We start from the raw sequence: 22,018 nt of genomic DNA on the forward strand, positions 1-22,018 counted from the left end.
GGGGGGGGGGGCAAGTGGGGCAATTTGCCCCAGGCCTCCACAAGAATATAGTATTCTATAGTATTGCAACTTTTTTTTTATGGAAGGGGCCCCCGAAATTGCTTTGCCCCAGGCCCCCTGAATCCTCTGGGCGGCCCTGCTCAGCAACCACGTGCTTGGGGCGGCCAAGGGGAAGGGGTGGCATGTTGGGCTCTTCCATGGCAATTCGGCAGCAGGTCCCTCAGTACCTCTCGGAGGGAAGGACAGGCCACCGAAGAAAAAAGTGGTGCGGTGAAGCAGGTGCCGATCGCAATTGCGGCTTTTTTTTTTTCCGCACCGCTTGGGGCGGCAAAAACCCTGGAGTTGGCCCTGCCTGAGGCAAGGTTTGGGCTGGGAGAGCCTTGAGGAGTTTGCTGGTCAGGAAGACAGATTGGTGGGGCAAGGAGCTGACATAATCTAACCTCCAGCAAAGCTCACTTTTGTTGAGGCAGAGAGGTAACGCAGTGACTCACAGCTCTGGGTGTCCCTAGCAATGTGTTACACCAAGGTCTGAGATTTGCTGCCGTGGGCTCCTCCTTGCTGGGTAGACGTACCCTCTGTGACTCATTCAAATGGGTCATGGAACAGGGAACTTTTCTGTGTCAAGATTGAAGACAGAGCCCACTGCCCTGTATCAGGAGGCTGAAACTAAGGGAAACCTTCTATTCCATGGGCTCAGCTGTAAGAAATCTACACGTCAGTAGAGCACACTGTGACGTGGGCTTCTTGAGTTCAAATTCTGCATTGAACTCTTGGTCTCTGGGAATCCCACCATTTCCATATCCCATTTCCCTGTGCCCTAACCTGGGACCAAAGTCCAACTGGCAACCTACAGGTAAAAGGTTCCATATCCATTTTCGGGCCCCTCAGTCACCTAGTTGTTCTGGTCTCAAAGAGTGGAACAAATGACCAGCAGGTGAAAGGTTCTGAATCCCATTCCCAAGCTATCTAGTCTTTTCAATCATAGCAGACATGAAGATGGGGAACATGATTTTTGTTCTTCTGAAAACCAACCATGGGATGGGTTTGTGACCACAGCAAGGGCTCAGTTCTGCAGGGGCTTAGGTGTTCTGGCCTCAGCCCAACAGTGCACTGAAGCACATGATTAACTTTAGGCACACAAGTAGTTCCTTTGATTTTAATGGGACTGTAGCCACAGGCTTGACGTCAGACATGTGCTAGTTGGATCAGTGCCAGAAGACTCAATAGGACTGAGCCCCAAATGAGCAAGGACTGGGGAGGTTTACCGATGCCCTGGTTCCTCCTTTCCAGGTACTCCATCAAGACTTCCAGGCATGTAACAACAGTCTGAGACAGCAATAGGTCTTTCTGAAAACACAGAGAAAAGAATGAGGGCGTGTCATAAACAGATATCTAAGGGTTAATGTCTCTTTCACCTCTAAAGGGTTAACAAACAACACCTGACCAGAGGACCAATCAGGAGACAAAATACTTTCAAGCCTGGGTGGAGGGAAGTTTGGGTGTGGGTCTGTTGTCTCTCTGGGCTCTGAGGGGGACCAGACACTATCTCCAGGCTCTCTAAGTTTCTGTTCAAATAGTAAGTAGAACAGGCGATTTAGGTCTTTTAATTGTTTTACTCTGTTTGCAGATGTGGATCTGGCTGGTTACCTTTTATATGTGTAGTTGCTGGGAATATTTTGATGTGTATTGGTACTGGGGGAAGGGTTTCTTCCTTTGTCTGTAAGCTATAGGACCCTGTAATATTGACATCTTGAAGTTACAGAGATAATTCTTTACTTTTTCCTTTCTTTTATTAAAAGATTTCTTTTAGAGAACCTGATTGATCTTTCCTTGTTTCCCTTGTTTTATCCCAGGAGAGTGGGTGTAAACACCAGGACTGATAGGGGAGGAGGGAAAGGGGAGAGAGAGGCTAATTTCTCTCTGTGCCAGGATTACTGTCTCTCTCAGGGAAAGTCTGGGGGGGGGGGAAGGGGGAATGGTTTATTTCTCCTTGTTTTAAGGACCCAAGGGATTTGGGTTCTTGGGGTCCCCAGGGAAGGTTGGGGAGGTCAGAGTGCCCCAAAACACTATATTTTTGGGTGGTGGCAGTGCTATCAGATCTAAGCTGGTAATTAAGCTTAGAGGTTTCATGCAGGTACCCAAATTTTGGACGCTAAGGTTCAGATTTGGGAAATATACCTTATGACAGGGCGATGGTTGTTGAGAGAGGAAAATTCAAGAGACAGGAGGTGCAAAAGGTGTAGCTTAGACAAATCACACTTTTTATCGTCCCCAGGGCAAGCAATATACAATGCACTTACAAAGCCAGCTCTGCACTCAGTTCACCATAAAGTCGTATGAGGCCAGAACTTGGTTCAGAAAGGGAAATGGTGAAAGCATGCTGGGTTGGGCAAAGTCCTGGAGGGTGTACCGTATATAACAGCCTTGCACTGGCTGTGGTGGCAGAATATAGTCTAATGCTTCCTGACAGATCAAATTTCTATCATTCTGTAAGGGGTGAAGAAGGGGAGAAATTCCCTTGGGCCATGTTCTTTGAGGCATTTTTCCTCAGACTAATCCGTGTTTATTTATGTCTGTAAATATACCTGGACCAGAAGGTTCTGCAGACTGACAACAAGCGAGAGCACCTGCCACATGGCCAGTGGATACAGGGAGGCATCGTCCTCTGACAATGATGGCTCCATTCTGCTTTGGACTGAGGGCTGGACTACGAGCACCAGCAGGGAGGAAGAGAAGTTCTGTCTGAGGATGGCTCGCAGGAACTGAAGGATACTGACTGCACACACAACTGCTTGTTATTACAACACAGCATTTCCCTCCCCCACCCCAACCCCATGAAACCAAAACCATTCAGCATCAAGGAATCCAACCCTGCACATGAATGCCCAGAGCAAAGTCTGACAGAGGAGAGAAGGAAAAGTTGGGTAGATTTATTTTCAGGACCGACTAAAGGGAGACTGCACTGGCTAGTGTCTGCAGGCATGAATGCCAAAACTAAGTCCCCACACACCCGGCCCTGCAGCACCACCTGACGTGTTATTCCAACTCTTGTTCAGTTTCAAGCCCTGTTACCTAACTCTATGGTAGTTGTAAGAAATTAAAAAATATCCACCAGGGATGAACGCCACCAAACTCATTTTACCTTTGTCCCAAGTACCCCAAATCTGTAGTGGACAAACATGGGTGGCACGTGAACTGTCGGCTGGGGGAGGCTTGCCCCCAGCCCTGCCCCTTTGCCCTGATGCCCCGCTCCGTCTGGACCACCCCCCCACGAGAGCCCAGCTCCCCCTCAACTGTAGCCACCAGCCCTTGCCCCAAGTTAGTGCCCTCAGGACCAGAGCCTGGACGGTGGGCAGCACGGCCCCAGTTCCCCCAGTCCCAGAGCGCTGGGAGGGCAGGCAGCACAGCTACTGCACAGAGGGAGCCACAGAGCGGGACACAGGAGGAAGGGACCTGGGGTGGAGCATGGGCAGGGCCACGCCTGGCTGTTTGGGGAGGCACAGCCTCCCCCAGCCTATGATACCTGTCACCCATGTGGAGAAAGATAAATGCACCAAAGGTGCCAAGCTCCCACCTCCATGTTCACCTCCAGCACATCGGTCACTCTTATTTGTGTTCTTTTTGCCTTCCAATAGTCTCAACTTCTCTCCTGACATTCTCCCTATCTGCTTTAAACAGTCTTAGAACTAGGCAAGTGCTATTTATTGTTCCCAGGCAGCAGGGGCATGACCCTAGACAGCCTCTGCATACTTAAGAGCAGTGCAGGCTTCTTCCTTCTGAAGATGACTGCATTCAGGACCTTTTCTACATCCAGGGAGATCATCTGGTGAACCTAGGAGAATAAAACACCGGGGGAAAGAAGAATGAATAAAAGCCTTTCTCTGGTGTTGAATCAACAGGTTATCAGGTGGAAGACTGTCCCCTTAAATGCTCTTAATTCTCATAGATTCCAAGGCCAGAAGGGACCATTTTGTTCATCTAGCCTGACCTCCTGTATAACACAGGCCATAGAACTTCCCCAAAATAATTCCTACAGCAGATCTTTTAGAAAAACACCCAGTCCTGATTTAAAAATCACCAATGAAGGAGAATCCACCACAACCCTTGGTAAGTGGTTCCAATGGTTAATTACAATCACTGTTAAAAATGTATGCCTCGTTTCCAGTCTTAATTTGTCTGTCTTCAACTTCCAGCCATTGGATCATATAAGACCATTCCCGATAGACTGAAGAGTCCATTATCACTCCGTAGTGTAGACCAGGCCTTATCGAACCACCTGATGGGATTCCTAGGCCTCTGCCAGGCTGGGAGAGCAGGAGACCAGAACTAGAAATCCCCTCCACAGAACAGTGCAGTAACTGCAAAGGCCAGCAGAGTCCAGGCCAATATGAATCGTTTCTGCCTGTGAACAGGGATTTTATTTTAGCAAGATGACTGTTCCCTTACAGCTCGGGTTCTGGCTTGACAGCAGTTCTAACCTCGGAGTTGTAACGATGCTGATGAGCTAAGAGGGAAGCAGTCAGCAGCCAAGCAGAACAGAGAAGTGCCTCTTCGGATGAAGATAAAGCAGGTCCAGAGCGACAGGGCAACATCCAGGTGAGCTCCAAAACTTTCTGGAGCAACTCCAACAAAGGCACACTAGAGAGCAGTACAGCCACTACTGTGCAGGAGAAAAGGGTACAACAGGCTTCAAGAGTCTGCTGGGATGGCATAGAAGGGATCAGCATGTATGTGACACAAGTGATTTAAGCAAGCCACTACAATCAAGAAGCAACCAAAACACCCCACAGGGCACAGCACCTCAAACCAGTGGTCAGTCTAGTCTGGCATTCCACCTTCTGCCACACAGATGTGATCCCTGATACAGCTAATAGAATAAAGAGCATTAAAATAATCTAGTATGGTGGCCATCTTGATCTTCCTCTCTCTGCTATTGTTATTAATTTGTGGTAGAGCCTGGAAGCCCCAATCAGGCATCAGGGTCCCATTGTGCTAGCTAGCTGCTGTATGAACAAGTAAAATAAGCTAGTCCCCTGCTCCACAGTGGCCAATACCTGAACCCTGAGGCAAAAAACAAAAACCACACCCCAATCCCACAATGCACCTGGCCATGCGCATAATAGTGTAAATGGAAGGAAAAAACTCCTTCTTGACTTCCCCTTGGAGGTGATCAGTTGTCACTGATTGCCCTTATTACCCTAGTTAGCCCAGCTACAACCACAATGAGACTAATTCGGTGAAATCATCCAACCCCACATAGTTTGACACAATTCCACTTCACCTCTCTGCTGACTACATGTTGTTGTCTGGTGAAGGCTCCAATATAGGAAGTTCAAGGACGGCTGCAGCAGTTCAACGTCTCCTGGTCTGCATTTCCCACAGAGGTTACTGACTAGAAGACAGAACAATATAGAACAGTACACAGCACCCTCAGATATACCTGATATAAAGACAAATCTGAGCAGCTCACTACAAGAAAAGATGCCATTTAACTGGAGAGAATTCATATAAGAGCAACAAAATGATGGATGGGCTGGAGGGATTGAGGAAAATTAACAAAACTAACAGAATAATTTGGCTAAACAAAGAGTACAAATTAATGCAGCACCCCAGGAGTGCATGGTGTGTAACACATACAGACTGACTTGGCCCCTGCAACAAAGAGACTGTGCTCTATACTAGACAGAGTGCAGCAAGGGATGACAACAGCAAAACAAAGGGTTGGGGCAGAGAGCATGGGAGGATGAGGGGCCCAGCAGAAGTGGACTGGGAGATAAATTGATTGTTACATGTGTATATTGTTTGTCCATAATATCAAGCATTTGAGGATGGTGTCTATCAAAAAGGCCTGGGAGGAGGTCAAGGATTGAAAGGCTAAGCACAGAGCTGCCATATCAGACCAGCACCATGGTCCATCCACTCCTGTATTATGTCTCAGAGAAAGACCAGTTCCAGATACTTCAGAGGAAAGTGCAAGAAATACCATGATGAATTGCCTGCCCATTTATTATCTGTGTTGCAGTACAGCCTGGAGGCTCCAACCCCAGTATGCTAGGTCAGTACAAACATAACAAAAAGAGAGTCCCCTACTCAGAAAAGCTGACAGTCTAAAAGGAGATGATTCTTCCTAACCCTGACCTCTTTAGTTAGCTGCTACCTGAGAAACTGTGGATTGTCACAAGGAAAATAGTGGAAGCACCAAAATGTGGATCTTTCAATGGAATAGTGCCCCTGGCCCCCATGGGCAGCGGGCGGCACTATTTCATTGGATAGCACCTGAAGAATGCTGTAAAGAATATCCCTGCATTGGCCACGGTAAGAAATAGGAAAGGAGGGAGCAGATGATCTAGTAACCTCTTTTCCATCTCTAATGTCTATGATCACTGAGCAGCTTGCATGACACGTCCATCTGCTGTCCCCACATGCACAGACAGGTGAAAGGGTATGTTCCAGCAGCTCAAAGCACATCTTTGAGGCCTACCATGAAAAGGCCCATCTGATCTCATTTTCCTACATGCAGCTTCCCCTTCTCTGCCTTGTCTGCAGAGGGAGAACTGGAATAAACAGAGAGGAGGAGGGAGATTTTCTGCTCCTTAGGAGTGGAGACAGATACAGAAGTACACAGATGGGTTTCAGAAGGGAAAGAGAGATGTGACGTAACTACATAGGCAAAAAGGAGCGTCAGAGGTTCAAAATCTTGTCTGAAGGAGTCTGGAGTAATTTTCAGCTGCCTAAAGCCTTGGCTATTGCATTTCCCTCCAGCTACATGTGAGAGCTAAGCACAATACCCAACCTCATTCTCTGGTTCTTTGTGGCTGCTGGAAGCTAGAAGTATCCTCCACTTCAAACCTCATTCCCAGGACTATGAGTAAGGCAGAGACCACCTGCTCAGCCACTGGTGCGGCACACAGGCAGGCAATGCATTGCACGTCAGCAACCCACTCCCGCCACCTAAGGGGCACCAATGATGGACTCCATTCTCATCCAGTCCAGTCCCACCCAAAGGGAAAAAACTTTGGCCTTGATGTGAGGTCTCAGGCAACAAAGGTGCTTTAAAGGCAAGAAGCAGAGGAAACACTCTCACAGCTTGATCCTCATTTATAGTACAGACTCATTACACCACACTCTGGCAATGGAAAGGGACCTTTAAGAGACTGTAAATGTGATGTAATTTACTGCCAGGGCAGTGTAATGGGACCTGAGCTCCAATAAGAACCAGGCCCTTAGTCTCAGTACAGAACCGCTGGGTTAGAGCAGGATCACATCCCAACAGGAAAAAAATGGATGCAGAGGCTCACCATGGTGAAGCAGCTTGAAGTCTGTGCTGTCCAGCTCTCTCTCAGCCTCATTCCTCAGCTGCACCAGGAAGAGAAGTCTCAGCAACAGAGGCAGGTTCTTGCTAGCTAAGAAAGGATATGAAAAGTTGGTCAATGCGCTCCATCCTCCTGCTGTCTGATAGGTACTGCATATTTGAGAGCCGGGGGGTGGGGGGGTTGTAAACTGACTGGCACCATCTCTGCCATCCCAACCCCCTTGTTCACTCTAAATCAGGGCTGAGCTTCCTTCCCTTCAATAGCTGGGTCCCACCAACACTGTTCTAGATTAGCTAGAAAAGAGCAAAAGGGATGGGATGGGGCTAATACTTCCTCTCCTAAGAGGTCAGAGACCCTTCAGCACAGAACTTGGGTTTCACTTTCTTAGTGAGCCATTTAAGGGACTCTCTCACCTACATTTTTACGAAAGAGTCCAAAACCCTCTGAGAAGTTGGAAAACATTTCTTTCCATTCTGATACTTTTCATCCCAAACTGTAACCCGTCTTAGGTAATGATGCGGCACCTCACATTCTAACGTATTAATCCTCACAATGCCTCTGGGATGTAAGGGAGCATTAGTATCCCCACTTTGCAGATGGGAACCTGAGGCACGGGGTGACTGAACAACTTGCACAGGGTCACAAAGGATGGCTGGGGCAGAGCAGGGAATTGAAGCTATGTCTTCAGAGCCTCAGGCCTCAATCTTAACCACAAAGCCATCCATCCTCCCCTGCCTCCACCTCAACTTCTCTCCTCCAAGCAGCACACAGGTGAATAGTTACATATGTGTATGTGTTTGTATGTGTGTCTGAGTGATATATGCAGGATAAATTACCATAGCCTTAGAAAAACTTATCCCAGTGCTGCTTAGGGGGTTTTCCTTTTGGGAGGGGAGGTTTAACTGCTTTTTTAAAATCCACTTGGAGTTCAGAGAACTTGAGCCCAAAGCACTCTGGTTATTTATACAAATTTTCCAGATACGCTGCCCCTTCCTTGATCTGCCACAGACCTTGTCAAAGGAGCCACCTCCAGTGGGAGGAAAGAATTCAAGTCTCCAAGGCTCATTCAGTCATTGGCTTCCCAGATGAGACTATGAATAACTGGGCCACAGCTAGCATAAACCGCAACACAAGCAGGTGCCTGTGATGTTACGAATACAGGAACTGCAATGAAAGATCAGAGCTCCGGTCTATCTCGCCCAGGAGCGCCACCAGGGTTTTTGGTGCCCTAGGCGCAGGGCTGGCTCTAGCCATTTCGCCGCCCCAAGCATGGCGGAACGCCGCGGGAGGTGCTCTGCCACTCGCCGGTCCGACAGCTCCGGTGCACCTGCCACAGGCGCTCCTGCAGAGGGTCCGCTGGTCCCGCGGCTCCGGTGGACCTGCCGCGTAGGCTGCTGCGATGCTCCAACCGTAGCCGTGACCAGCGGACCCTCTCAGAACCCCTGCGGGAGAACCTTCCGACAGCGCGCCTGCCGCCCCCACGGCTCCTCGGAGCCGCCCTGCCTAGCGCGGTCTCCCGGCGCCCGGTCACACAAATTCTGTGCGGGGGGGGTCCTTCCGCGCTCCCGGTCTTTGGGGCACTTCAACAGCGGGTCCTGGAGCAAGTGAAGGACCCGCCGCAGAATTGCCGCCAAAGACCCAGAGTGCGGAAGGACCCCCCGCCGCCGAATTGCCGCCGAAGACATGGAGTGCGGAAAGACCCCCCGCCGCCGAAATGCCGCCAAGGGTGGCAAAATGCCACCCCCCAAATCCTGGTGCCCTAGGTGACCGCCTGGGTCGCCTAAATGGAAGCTCTGGCTCTGATCTCACCTTGTACTTTGTCTCTGATAGTGGCCAGCACCAGATGCTTCAGAGGAAGATGTAAGAACCCCCACAATAGGCAGAGGTGGGATAATCTGCACCGTTGTTGCCTATGCACCAGGAACTATATTGAGCCCCACCAACTCATGCTGCTTAGAGAGCTGAACAGAAAAGAGACAGGAATGACTTTCAGTTACTAGCTACCTGAGGATGTGTCTACAGGGGGACACTTACTGGCAGAACTCTACAGCTCTAGTTATACTGACGTAACTTCCCAGGGGCACATTCTTTTACCCTAGAATCAGAATGCCCTTTTTAAGTTTAATTTATACTGTTTTCAAAGTGACATAAACAAACCAGAAAAGGCACTTGGATTCTGGAATAAAAGTGTGTCCACATAGGAAGTTATATCAGTGTAACTGTAGTGGTACAGTACTGCCAGTAAATTTCTGCATGTAGACAAGCCCTGGCATTAGGGCCTGGTCTACATTTAAACCTTATACCAGCAAAGCTATGTCAGTTAAGGGGGTGATTTTTTTTTCTTTACACTAGCGTGAGCCCTAATATAGAGGCTGTATATTTCAGGGAACTGGTATAACCCATATCTCCAGTAGGAGGGTTTTCTATGTAGGCAAGGCCTAGATTAGAACCAGTGACTCTGAAATCAAAGGCTTTTTATTCTAGATTTAGCCCCTTGAGCTATCCAGTCCTTTCACAAATTTCAGGGTGTGGGTCTCTAATTACAAGTCGGATTCACCTCGTAAAGTAGTGGAGCTGCTCTCCACTAGAAGCTGCTGCAGGATTTGTAGAAACTGACTCCGAAGGAGGTCACAGACAACAACATCCTCGTTTCTTTTCAGGAACGTACTCAAGGTCATCAAAACTTTGTGAGCCACTTCTGTGGTGCTCAAGCAGACCAGGTCCTGAGAGGGAAGAAGTGCAGACATTACCTTTCTCTCCTCATTAAGCAGAAGTCATTGCTGTTCACTGTCATTATGCTACACTGGTTCCTTGAGTGACACCCTAGTGATGTGGATGTCCAAACTAAGTTTGGCCATTAAGCAGAGTGTATTGTATTACACAGGTAGGCTCTCCTCTTTGATAGCCAAACACCTTCTTTAAGTGGGCTGTTAGAATTAAAATATTGATATGTGGCTGTCAAGTGCATGGGCATAGGAAGTAATGCAAGCTGAAGGCCAAGAATTTTAAAAACAAGTGCCTGAAGTTAGGAACCCAGATCAGTGGCCTGAGTTTCACAAGGGCTGAGCAGCCCACCACTCTCATGGGGAACTGCTGCTTTGAAAAAATCAGGCCACTTATGGTGGGTGCCTAAATATGGATTAATGAACCTAACTTTAGGCACTTGTTTTTAAAGTTCTTCACCTAGAACCCTAGCACATATAGAAGCAACATAATGGATAAAAGTGATCAATTGTATGATACATAAACCAAATATTCCTAGAATCACAGAAATTAGAAATGGAAAAGACATGTACAGATCATCTAGTCCATCACCCCACCCCCAAGAATAGCCCTTCCTGGAGTCTCATAGCTAAATTCCCACTAACTCTGGCAAAGATTCAGCACAGCACTTAAGCACGTGCTTTACTTTAAGCATGTGCTTCAGAGTTTGCTGAACAGGAAAGGACTTAAGTATGTGCTTAAAGTTAAGCTTATGTTTAAGCGCTTTGGTGAATTGAGACCTATAAAGAAACAGATTCAGAGAGAGGCCATATGAAGGATAGAGACACTTCCATATGAAGAGAGACTGAAAATATGGGGAGTGTTCAGAGAGGGGTATGAGGAGACACAATGGAAGTATAAAAGCAATGAATGCTGCAGAGAAGGGAAATTGAGCACTCCTATTTACCGTAGTTCGTAATACAAGAACAAGGGGACATTCAGTGAAACAGAAAGACAACATATTTAAGAGTGATAAAAGGAAATCCTCCACACAATTATGTATAATTGCCCTGTAGAACTCACTGCAACGAGATACACCTCTACTCCAATATAACGCTGCCCTCGGGAGCCAAAAAATCTTACTGCATTATAGGTGAAACCACATTATATCGAACTTGCTTTGATCCGCCGCAGTGTGTAGCCCCCGCCCCCTCCGGATCGCTGCTTTACCACGTCATATCCAAATTCATGTTATATCAGGTTGCGTTATATTGGGGTAGAGGTATAAAGATTTGAATTCTATTAAGCAAGGATTAGATATTTATATGGATAATGAGAACATCCACAGTTACATTACAGGATAAAATATTTCCAAGAGATAGAAACCCTTAGGCTTACATGCATGAGCTGACCACTTATTTCTCAGGGTTAGGAAAAAACTTCCTTTATGAGCAAGTTTTTCCATAATCGTCCATTATGGGGTTTCTTGCATCTTCCTGTGAGGTACAGGATACTGATCACCACAAGAAATAGACCAGTGGTCTGACCCAAAAAGTCCTTTGTTCTTAATGCAATACAACACCATTCCTACAAGCGACTGCTTATATTTGGTCTTGAATTCACTCCAGGGTGGCCTTCATCTGTGCAGGACAGGAATATAATCTAAAGTTGACAGAATGTCTTCACTGTATGTGTTAAAAATTTTCTTTTTTTACTCAGGAGCTAACGGTCCCAAATGAAGCCACGCACCATCTGTCTTATCTAATCCAGAGTTTTAATAAGAACAGCTAAGCAAATAAAACATTTTGGGAAGGATATTCATTTTTGTCTTCCTGTGACAAGTCTTTCCATTTTACAAGAGTTTTAACTTGCCCTAACAGGCGGTGATTACTTTTCATAAGCTTGCTTTATATCTGATGGAATATTTATGCCAAGACACTGGACTGTTTTACTCGCCCATCTAAATTCAAATTGATCATGCTGTACCCCTGCAGAGAGGTGAACTGCCAATATCTGTGATTTACTGTAGTTTACGCTAAAGCCTGAAACAGAGTTAAATTAATTTATTTCTGTAGGAGTGCCTGGCAAAGGGAAAATGGGAAAACGGGAATAAAATATCATTAACAAATGATGCAATTTGTTTCTCTTTTACCTGTTTATACATGTAATATTTAATCTGATTTTAATTTGCTGGATGAAGGGTTTCAAAATTATTGTGAAAGATAATGGGGTAGATAAGTCATCCTGTGGCATCCCTCCTTTTAATTCACAAAGATTTGTCAGCTCATCATTCACTTTCACTGATGCTCTGGAAGTATCAAGTGCTTGAATACAGTTCAGTATTCTGGAACCTAGTCCCAACTGGTGAAGGATTTCTCTAAGAAATAGCCATTCTGTCTGTTGGCCCTTTCAGTAACTGGAGAGAAAAAATATTTTGCAACCTCCTAGACCAGGCCAGATGTACCAGCACTCCAAGTCCTATGTATGCTGCCTTATGTGTGCCTACTCATAATAAAACCTACTTCATTTCTTAATTATTTTGGGAGGTTGTATATCCAAAAGTGTGTTATTACTTGATCTAAAAGCTTAGTAGTTTTAGTAACGAAATAGGTCTCTATTCTGAAAAATATGTAGTATCCTTATCAGGTTTGGGAAGAAATAACAACAAGTCACTGACTTCAACGGAGCTACACTGATTTACATCAGCTGAGGATCTGGCTCATTATTCCAACTGCTGGGAGGACCTTGCCTCATTGATCCCAAAGGCTTCTGATTTCAGTTTTGTAAGAGCAGCACAGGGTGCTATTTACAGTCCTGGGAATCCTGGGAGTAGCACAAAGAAACACCTCCCAGTTAATAAATACGCTCCCTCAGTTCTAGTCTTTATATGCCATTTTTAAAGCTCTTTATTCCTCCCTTTTTTTCCTATCCATCAATAGCCTATCACAGTCCCCACGTTAACAGAGCAGCTTCTTGCAATGCTACCACAGAAGAGATTAATCAGTTGTGTGCGAGGAGCTCACAGTACATGTGCATTTTTTGTACCATGTATAAACAAGTGCAGTTATGCAGCACCTTTGTGATGGGGTTCACTACCTATCTGAGTTGCCGAAGGTGCTCCAGGCAGGTTGCGCAGGTTGCCCAGGTACAAAGGCCCACAATCCCATTTCCCATGTCAGGTATGCATGTCTGGTTTGTGACCAGAGCTTAATTTGTGCCGGGGCACAATCCTGGCCCCTCTCCTGTCAGTGGCTGCTGTGACTTTATAGCTAAGCATGTAATTCTACACTAGCACACAAGGCATGGCCTCGCTCGTATGGTGTGTGCAGAGGGCACTCGACGCAGAAGACACCATGTTGTTCTGCAAAATGGCCTCTTCTATGCAGCGTGACCTTGCCGAATGGTGCCATTTTGTCCTAGGAACAGTATTATCGTTATTGCTTGAGCCCCAGCACCTCATTCTTTACAAATCAGACACTATCTGTGACTGCATATGCATATGTGAGACTGTTCGCTTAGGCCTTGATTCAAGAAAGCACTTATCCATGTGCTTAAGTGCTCTCCAGAGTTGGGGCCACAGATGGCAAACTGTCCTTGTGAAAGTCACATACCAGCAAAATGAGTACAACACTGGAATTGCCCTTCAGGATGTGAAGCAAAGTGGTAAAGCTGTTTGGATAATCAGGCAAGCCAGAGGAGAGCCCAGAGACAGCATCTTCAGTCTCAATCTGACTGTAGTCTTCCCAGGAAAACCAGAGCTGGAGGATCCGGCGACCAAATCTGCCCATAAGCTCAGAGTAACGCAGGAAGAATTTAAGCAGAAGTGGATGATGAATGTAGACCAAGCTCAGATCTGATGTATTCTCCAAGACTCTCCTTATGGCACACAGTGGACTCTGACAAGAGTGGAGAGAGACAGAGAGAGACATATATAACCATTAGATGAAGCTGATGTGATGAAACCTCATTATGAGAAGTGCAATTATGTGCCCTGTTTTGCAGCCTATCAATACCAACCACCTACAGTCCTTGTGAAAGCTGCTGAATTACAAAGTCTAAAAAGCTCTTGTAAGCTCTGTTCAGTGCTCTGACCCAGCAAAAAGCCGTACGGAAACGTGAGAAAGCCTGCTGCAGATTGCAGAGGCTGCTGATGTTCTCAGGAGACTGAAGCTATGGAATTTATAGCAGCATTCTCGTGCACTCCCAGGACTACCCATCATGCAAACACCTTTTCACATGGACGTAACTTTATTCAATACAATCTGTATCCCAAAGTGTTTGTCACCGTTAAATAACCTGAGAGTACACATGGTGTGAGCTCCCCCAGTCTATTCACTGACCATCATACACAGTAACTTTTCAGGGGTGGAGGGGAGAAGGTAAAAAACTTAAAGAAGCTCTGATTGGTGGTGATGAAATCAGCTTTTACCAAGTCTAAGGCTTCGCCTTTGTCTTGACAGACTGCCAGAAGATAAAGAACAGCTCTGAAGACGTAAGGAGGGGGACAGTCTCCCTGGTCCTGCACTGACAGAAGGAAATTTCTTATGGCTGAGAATAATTCTGCCTCTGGAACAAACCTGCAAACGAGGATGGGAGGGGGGACAGTAATGATGACAGGCTGCACCCTCTGGTATCTGTGTACAGTGCTGCCCTCTCCTCAACCACACCGCTTGGCTCACCTGTCTTCCAGGGCATAGGCACAGTACAAGAGGAGCAGGAGGCAATATTGGTGGCTACGTAGAGCTTCATCTAAACAGAAGGCATCTGGGGTTTCTGACAGGAGGGTGAGGCTTTCAGGCACACTGTAGTTTAACTGGGGCAGACTCCTCTGCAGGAGCTCAGACATCTCTCGCTCTAGAAACAAAACCAGCATGAGAAGGGCAGGAAGGACTCACGAATACCAGAGCAAAGGCAGAGAGGTCTGGAGCGAAGGGGGCATGGTTCCCCATCCCAAAGTCTGGAGTATAAAATCAGGGAGCGACCTGGCTGATAAATACTGAAGTCCTTCATTTATCCCCAGAGCAGATATAGTACAAGCAACAGCAAAGCATGATTCTCTGGTGCGGATCTGCTGTATATGCCTCAACCCAACCTAGCGAGACCATATCTAAAGATAAGAATGGAGTTCTGCTTTCATGGCCCATGCAGTCCTTGGCTCTCTGCTGAGGCCATCAACAGACATATTAATTAGTGTCAACTGTGAAAGTGGTTTTTGTGGTGTAGAAACCTGCACCCACCCAGAACTGGAGTGAGAGATCGACACACTCATTTCACTTAGGGCTTGAAATTATCAGTGCAACTAAATTGTGGAAAAGCACTTTTATTCTAGGGTCTCCACTGAGAGTTATATCAGTATAACTATCACAGTATCTCTAATATCCTGGCACTGACATGGCTACAACTATATGCATATCATGGGATAATTATACCAGCAATGTTATGCCAGTAAATTTCCCATGCAGTCAAGCCACAGAGATTGCTGAAACAAGGATGGATTTTTACATGGCTCAAGGCTTGGTTTTGAGTATGGAGTAAATATGTTTAGAAAAGCCCGATTTGCCTCCCTGGCAGACAAGCTAAACCAGCTGAAAAACCTTTAAATCAGGGGCAGACGGGGTCCACCCAATCTGAGCCAGATTAAATTGCCTCCTTCATCAAACTTGCCCTGCTGGGAAGAGTCCTCCATCTTCTCTGCAGCTGAATGAAGGCTGAGGCACATGCTGTAGAGGAAGCTGGAACAGGCTTGATTCAAAGCAGGGTTACTTGAAGGGAGAACAAAAATATATGAGAATGGAGATCTAGGCTGATGCATCCTCTCCAGGCTCAGGATTCTTTATGTTTATTTGACAAGAGAGCATCAGCTTAAGGGGAAACAACTAACTGCACACAGTTTCCCCTGTCAAGACATGACACCTAGAGCTGGGGCTCCAGGAGACTCAGGAGCACCTCAGACATTTTGGGATGAATAGCAAATTTCAGTGAAGAGCTATCAGAGCTGTGGTGTTCCAGGGGTTAACACTGAAGAGTGGCAAAAAATTACCTAAAAGGGTGAGAATAACACAATCCCAGGCATTTCCCTCCCTGGCTGTGAGGACTTCTCATAGAGACCCCTATAGAACAGGACCATCACATTATAGCCCAGTGTCTCACAGGCCACCTGCCCATCTATTCCCAGTTGCAGACCACCTCCCTGCCCAATCGCAATCACGAAACATCCCCGTTTTAACTATCACACCTGCTCATGTGGACAAGCGATACCAGGATCACAGCAAATGTATTTTTAACTGATCTTGTAATGAGATGTAGCAGCTGGATACAAGGAGAGCCAATACCATGCAACTAGCCTGCTTGCTGCAGACTATTAGCAAGTACTCCATAAGTAGAACCCTGCAAATCTGGAGGGGGGATGACACAATCTAAAGGGGAGGACATATGACCGCCCCATATGTCTCCTCTGTCAGTGACTGCTGGCGCCTAGCCCGGGGCCGCTACACTCTCCCCACCCCACTAGAGTTCCTGGAGGGGGCTCTGTCCTTCTTCCACTCTACTTCCCCACAATGTTTGGCCACTCTCCCTGGCAGCTGGGCCGGGGTGGGGAGCAGGAGGGAGCCAATTCTCATACTGGCTGGCTAGCCACTCTGGGTTGCTGACTCTGTGCAGCGCAGCAGCTGCCTGAGAGAGAGCCTGGCTGGGGTGGTGGCCTGCCCTACCCCACCCCTCTGCTCCCCACCTGAGCTGGCTGTTGGGGACAGGGGCTGAGCGAGCCAGAGTCTCTCCTCCTCCCCAGCATGTTTCCAGCTCACTCGGCCCCTGTCCCTGACAGCCAGGCCCAGACAGGGAGCACAGGGAGTGGGGAGAGCTGTCACCTAAGCCAGGCTCTCTCTCAGGCAGCTGCCATGCTGCCAGAGCAGCAACCTAGAGCAACTGGTGTGAGAAGCAGTTGGTCCCACCTGTTCCGCTCCCTACCTGGGCCTGGCTGCTAGGGACAGAGGCTAAGCGTGCAGGGGGCAACTACAGTGGGAGTAGGGAGCTCCTCTCCTTCCCCACCCCAAGGCAGGCCAAACAGAAATATGGGGGAGGGAAGCACTTGACCCCTCACATCCTCCTATGTGTCGCCTTTGCACGTGGGGCTCTATCCATAAGTTTCCAAGCTCTGCTAGAAATGACCTAGCATAATGTATTTTGTTAGCTTTCTTACCCTCCCCATCCCTTCTAATCATTGTACCAGTATTTATACAGATGGTACGTTCTGTACCTGAAATGCCAGAGCTCCAGTGAGATGGAACCTGCTGTAACATCTCCTCTCCATGGCATCCAGTGTCATCACTCCATAACAGCAGCACCATTCTACTGAACCTGCATAGCATGTTCCTTACTGGGGATCTTTTAAAACAGTTCTGGCAAAATTTGGAGTTCACTTTTCCATTACACCATCAGTTTCTCATCCCACCTCCATCCATCTAATTTTTCCTTTTCAATTACTTTTTAGGTCTTTCAACAAATGAAGGCAAATGGTGTTGGCCCAACTGAGCAGAGGGTATTTCAGATCCATTCGCATTTAATTCTGCTGCAAGAATAGGACATTTCCTCTTTTCTCAAATGGAAACTCTTGGTTTAGTTTCAATATAGAGGACAGTACCTTTGCCCAGTGCAGAATTTGGCCTTCAGCTCCAGTGCCAGTCGGATGAAAGAAGAGGATGCTAGAGAGAAGGCAGAGCAGGAGGGAAGATAAACACATCATGAGAGCACAGAATGCAGGACCCCCTGTAACAAACAATCATCCCTGGCTTTTCAAAGCAACAGCTGGCAAACAAGACAGGTCACCCTAGACAGAATCATCCCTGGCTTTTCAAAGCAACAGCTGGCAAACAAGACAGGTCACCCTAGACAGAATGCATCTGCCAGGCTCATTCTCTTTTAGGTTCCATGGACAAATTATTTTTCCAGATTTTGGAGAGAAGAAGCATATCTGTGATTCACTGGGTCTCCAGGCTCTGAGGGAAAGAAAAGTAAGCACTGCCAGGTGCCCTAGCTCAGGGGGAGAGTGACTTCCTCTTCATCTCTGATCCAGAAGGCGGTAAAGACGACAGACAATACAGAGGAAATAAAATACTTTGTCTGATCTCCTGTCTCCAACAGTAGCCGATTCTGGAGGCTTTCGAGGAAAAGTACAAAGCTCCCATAACGGACCTAGCTGAAGTACTACGCTATGGGGTAAACTCCTTCCAGCACCCAGCAGATCTTGTTTTTAACCCCGGGTTTTATCTTAGTTAACATAAGTGCAGATGCTAGTCTTACTCAAATGAATGGCTCTATGTGAAATGCTGCTAAGCTCTTTGCTTCAATCAGATCCAGCAGCAGCAAGTTCCCCAGGTTAATCAGGTTATTCACTGTGTAAAGAAGCACAGTGAATTACAGTGTCAGAGTTCGGCATACCCAGCTTCCTAGAGAATTTCTCTTGCATGCTCGGCACAACAGTGAACAGGGTGCTGAGGGTGGATATGAAAACCTCCATCAGAGCTGGGCTGGAAATCCTTTCTGAGTGCTTCTGAGGGGAGAGGAAATGGTGAGCAAGCAAATGCCGTATCCCTTTGTGTACAGGCACTGACTTTCATTTTTCCGGGTGGGTGCTTCATTCCTGCTCCACCCTGAGGCACCGCCCTCCCTCCCCACCCCCTCCAGTGCCCCACCCTGGCTCTACGCCTTCCCCTAAGGCCTTGCCTCACTCTGCCTCTTCCCACCCCCACTCCACTCCCCCCTTCGAGCACCTCCTGCCAGCCGCCAAACAGCTAATCAGCAGGGCTGGCCAAACAGCTGTGGTTGGTGGGTGCTGAGCATCCACTAATTTTTTTCCACGGGTGCTCCAGCCCCAGAGCACCCATGTAGTCAGCACGAATGCCTTTGTGGTGAGAAACATGCACGTGCACACTGAAGGAATCAGTGATCTTTCAGTGAGTCTCACACAGTTACAAAGCCAGGCAAATGTGACTGAAGTCAAACAGCCCTTGTTCCAACAAGACTGCTGACAGCAAGTATCCTGCCTCAGATGGTGGCCTATGCCAGGTGTTTCAGAGGCAAATTTAACAACTTCCCTCTCTGAACAATTGTTCCTAACTGTGCAAGACTCTACACCAAGGAGAAAAATTCTTCCTAGTTGCAGTTGTTAATAGGCTGATGTCCTGAAGCATAAGACTGATACTGTCATTTTTACTCTACACAGAATCACAGTAAATGGTATTCCTGTTCGGCTACTGAGGCCCCAGTTCACCAAAGCAATGGGACTTAAGCACGTGCTTAAGCGCTTTGCTGAATAGAGATGGACGTAAGCACTTAAGTGCTTTGCTCATTATGGACCAAAGTCTGCAAGGAGTGTAGTAACAGATTTGTAAGAAACACAGTATAAAGCTATGTGCGTCTGCTCCTTCTTTTACCTTTATGCTTTGCCTTATGGAGCTATGTGCTTCAACAATGTCCTGTGACTGCAAGTTCCACAGGTTAATCAATATACTGCATAAGCCTAGATGACAAAGAACTTGCAAGTTCTGTTGTTTGCCAGGCCAGTGGCAGGCCTTGAGAGAGGAGAAGAGGGAGAGTGGTTCATACATACTTCACCTCCAGCAGTGGCAAAACCTGTTATTTATTATATTATTTGGGTAGGGTGCTATTTCAGAGACTTCCTGGTCTGGAGACCTCTGTATGGAAAGCAGGCAGGTCTCTGAGTTCATACACCCTCCACTCACACACTCTAGACTTCTCTCTTCTGTTTCCCATAAGCCAAATAAATTGAGGATTGTCCATCATGAGACAGAATATGCCACAACTACATTTATATGAGGCTGACACACTAGTTTATCCCTAATTCTCCTCTCCCACACAAATTCTTCTCAACAATCTCCCATAAGCATCTCTACTGCTCGGGTGCCCCTTATGCCTGAGGGACACTGTGGGCTCTGAACTAACCCTACCAGGACTATGGGGATGCAAAGGCTGTCGCAAATCTTCAGCAGAAATTCAGAGAAGCTGCTCAGAGTATTCTCGCTCTCTGAGCCAGGAGCGGTGAAAGCATTCTCCAGAGCCAAGGGGTCGCTTTGACATTCCACAGCTAACCTAGAAACATACACATGAACATCAGAGAATGCACTCTCCTGCTCTCTGTAGAACCTACAGTGTGTTACACCTCTAGAATCTGATGGACCCCAGAGCACGTCACATGCTGTAGGTGCATGGATCAGTCTGTGAAATGAGCTGTCTCAAATGAAACCTGACAGCCATTTTGAGCCAGTGACACTACACAATAGTATCACAGGAGGAGAAAGAATTAAATGGAATTCCTGCTTCCGGGCGAGGAGACAATATCATTTGGTTAAATGTACTTAGTCAGTTTGGAATTTGGCCTGAACACCAGGGCTAATGCCGCAAATCTTATAAAAATGCCATAGGGTATTTAATGATCATGAGCGGCCATGAACGCAGTTTTGCATTGCAATACAAGACAGTATTATAGAAGCACAGAGCCTCCTAATACCGTACCAAAAGATTGTTTCAGCATAGACTAAAACAAGGGGACAGGAAATGGTATACAGTCTTTCACTAGTTCAAGTTTACCAAATCTGGGTAGTGACCAGAAGTTGTTATTTTCCAACAGCTGTTCAGGGGTCTATATGGAATGAGTTAGTGGGTTTCAGGCAAGTTTCTAATGGGACAAATGTGCATCACAAAACCATAAGAACTGGTACTGGGTCCCCCTTCTTTTGGCATCTCAGTGAAGCCACCAAGGATTAAATAGGCAGCTGGAGATTCTTCTCTCTCTTAGAAGTGAGTCCCTCCAGATCTGGGTAAAGTCACCATGAGGGGGGCTCTACTTTGCAGCTTCCTGCAGTTTACATGTTATGTGGCTAAACAGACAACTTGAGTCTCCAGTTTCAAGAGCATCACATTGACCAATACATTTAATTTCATCTCTAGCCTCTGGCCAGCAGGTCCAGCAGCTGGATCGCAAAGGCATGGGGAGATCTCCACTGGTCTGATACTTTCACCTCTGGTGGCTTAAAGGATCCCTCTAAGTAGTTCGGTTTGCTCTAGCATCTGGCTAACAGCTGGCAGACTCACCAAAGAGCAGCCCTTCCACAAGTTGAGCTGACAGAGCATATACTGTACTTTCATATCACGCTGAAGAGAGACTGTCAGGAATGTTAGTTGGGCACAGGGTGTGTGGGTGGGAGGGGGGAATTCACTCACCAATTGATTAGACAGAGCCCGAACCAACAGAAATCCCCTTATCTCCTCACCTACAAGCATTTCTGAAGCCTTCCACAGTGCTGAGCAGGAACTGCCCCTGTCGCAAAACTGCTTTGTTCTGAATGCTGTGCCCCAGGTGACTCTGAGAGATTGAGGAGAGAAGATCATCCCATTAAAGGACAGAAGCAGGGACATGTCCTCAAGAGTTTGTGTTTATATGTGAAACAAATTAACGCTCGCCCCTAAAAACATCTAACCAACCAAGGGTGGGGTGTGGGACAATACCTGTTGTGAAACTCATTTCATCCACAGATGGATTCCTTTTTGTTCAGTGTTATTACCCATCTGCACTTCCCTCATCAAGATCAGAAACAGAAAAGATCTGTTAGATAATACCTTGCCCACTGGACAATGCAATATATTGCCATGGATCTGTCTGGTCCCGTTTTAAATGGCTCAGGTAATGAGGGTTCTATCACTGCTCTGGGAAGACTATTCAGCTTTAATTTTCTCTTAACTTACCTCTCGGATAACCTGAACAATTCTTCCTCCTCAGTGTTTACATCATTCAAGTTGCCTGTAGATTATTATATCCCTCCTCAGACCCCAATCCTGCAGCTGACTGAATGGGCAGACCCCAGCTCCCTGAGTCCCATGACTTCAATGTGGCTTCATGGGAACACAGGAGTCTGCCTGCATCTCCTCAGTTGTAGGACCAGGGTGCTGGTCATTTGGGTGAGGAAGGACATACATGGCTCTTTTAA

At 47.0% G+C, this 22,018-nt stretch overlaps 1 protein-coding gene across 1 annotated transcript in view; it reads right to left on the minus strand.

Moving 5' to 3' along the window:
• Positions 1 to 22,018, minus strand: part of MEI1 (meiotic double-stranded break formation protein 1) — a 55,614-nt gene that overhangs the window by 13,090 nt on the left and 20,506 nt on the right. Inside the window, exons 13-27 of the mRNA XM_075067879.1 lie at positions 21,305 to 21,396; positions 19,982 to 20,123; positions 18,453 to 18,564; positions 17,656 to 17,716; positions 15,681 to 15,778; positions 14,696 to 14,870; positions 14,446 to 14,593; positions 13,628 to 13,912; positions 9,871 to 10,036; positions 7,299 to 7,403; positions 5,282 to 5,392; positions 4,479 to 4,660; positions 3,751 to 3,832; positions 2,586 to 2,776; positions 1,266 to 1,347 (exon numbers count right to left, since the gene is read on the minus strand). Of these exons, the coding sequence (XP_074923980.1) occupies positions 1,266 to 1,347; positions 2,586 to 2,776; positions 3,751 to 3,832; positions 4,479 to 4,660; positions 5,282 to 5,392; positions 7,299 to 7,403; positions 9,871 to 10,036; positions 13,628 to 13,912; positions 14,446 to 14,593; positions 14,696 to 14,870; positions 15,681 to 15,778; positions 17,656 to 17,716; positions 18,453 to 18,564; positions 19,982 to 20,123; positions 21,305 to 21,396 (2,032 nt within the window). The remainder of the gene's footprint in view (positions 1 to 1,265; positions 1,348 to 2,585; positions 2,777 to 3,750; positions 3,833 to 4,478; positions 4,661 to 5,281; positions 5,393 to 7,298; positions 7,404 to 9,870; positions 10,037 to 13,627; positions 13,913 to 14,445; positions 14,594 to 14,695; positions 14,871 to 15,680; positions 15,779 to 17,655; positions 17,717 to 18,452; positions 18,565 to 19,981; positions 20,124 to 21,304; positions 21,397 to 22,018) is intronic.

The sequence above is a fragment of the Chelonoidis abingdonii genome, chromosome 1 (genome assembly GCF_003597395.2).
Source record: "Chelonoidis abingdonii isolate Lonesome George chromosome 1, CheloAbing_2.0, whole genome shotgun sequence".
In the NCBI taxonomy this organism is placed as follows: Eukaryota; Metazoa; Chordata; order Testudines; family Testudinidae; genus Chelonoidis; species Chelonoidis abingdonii.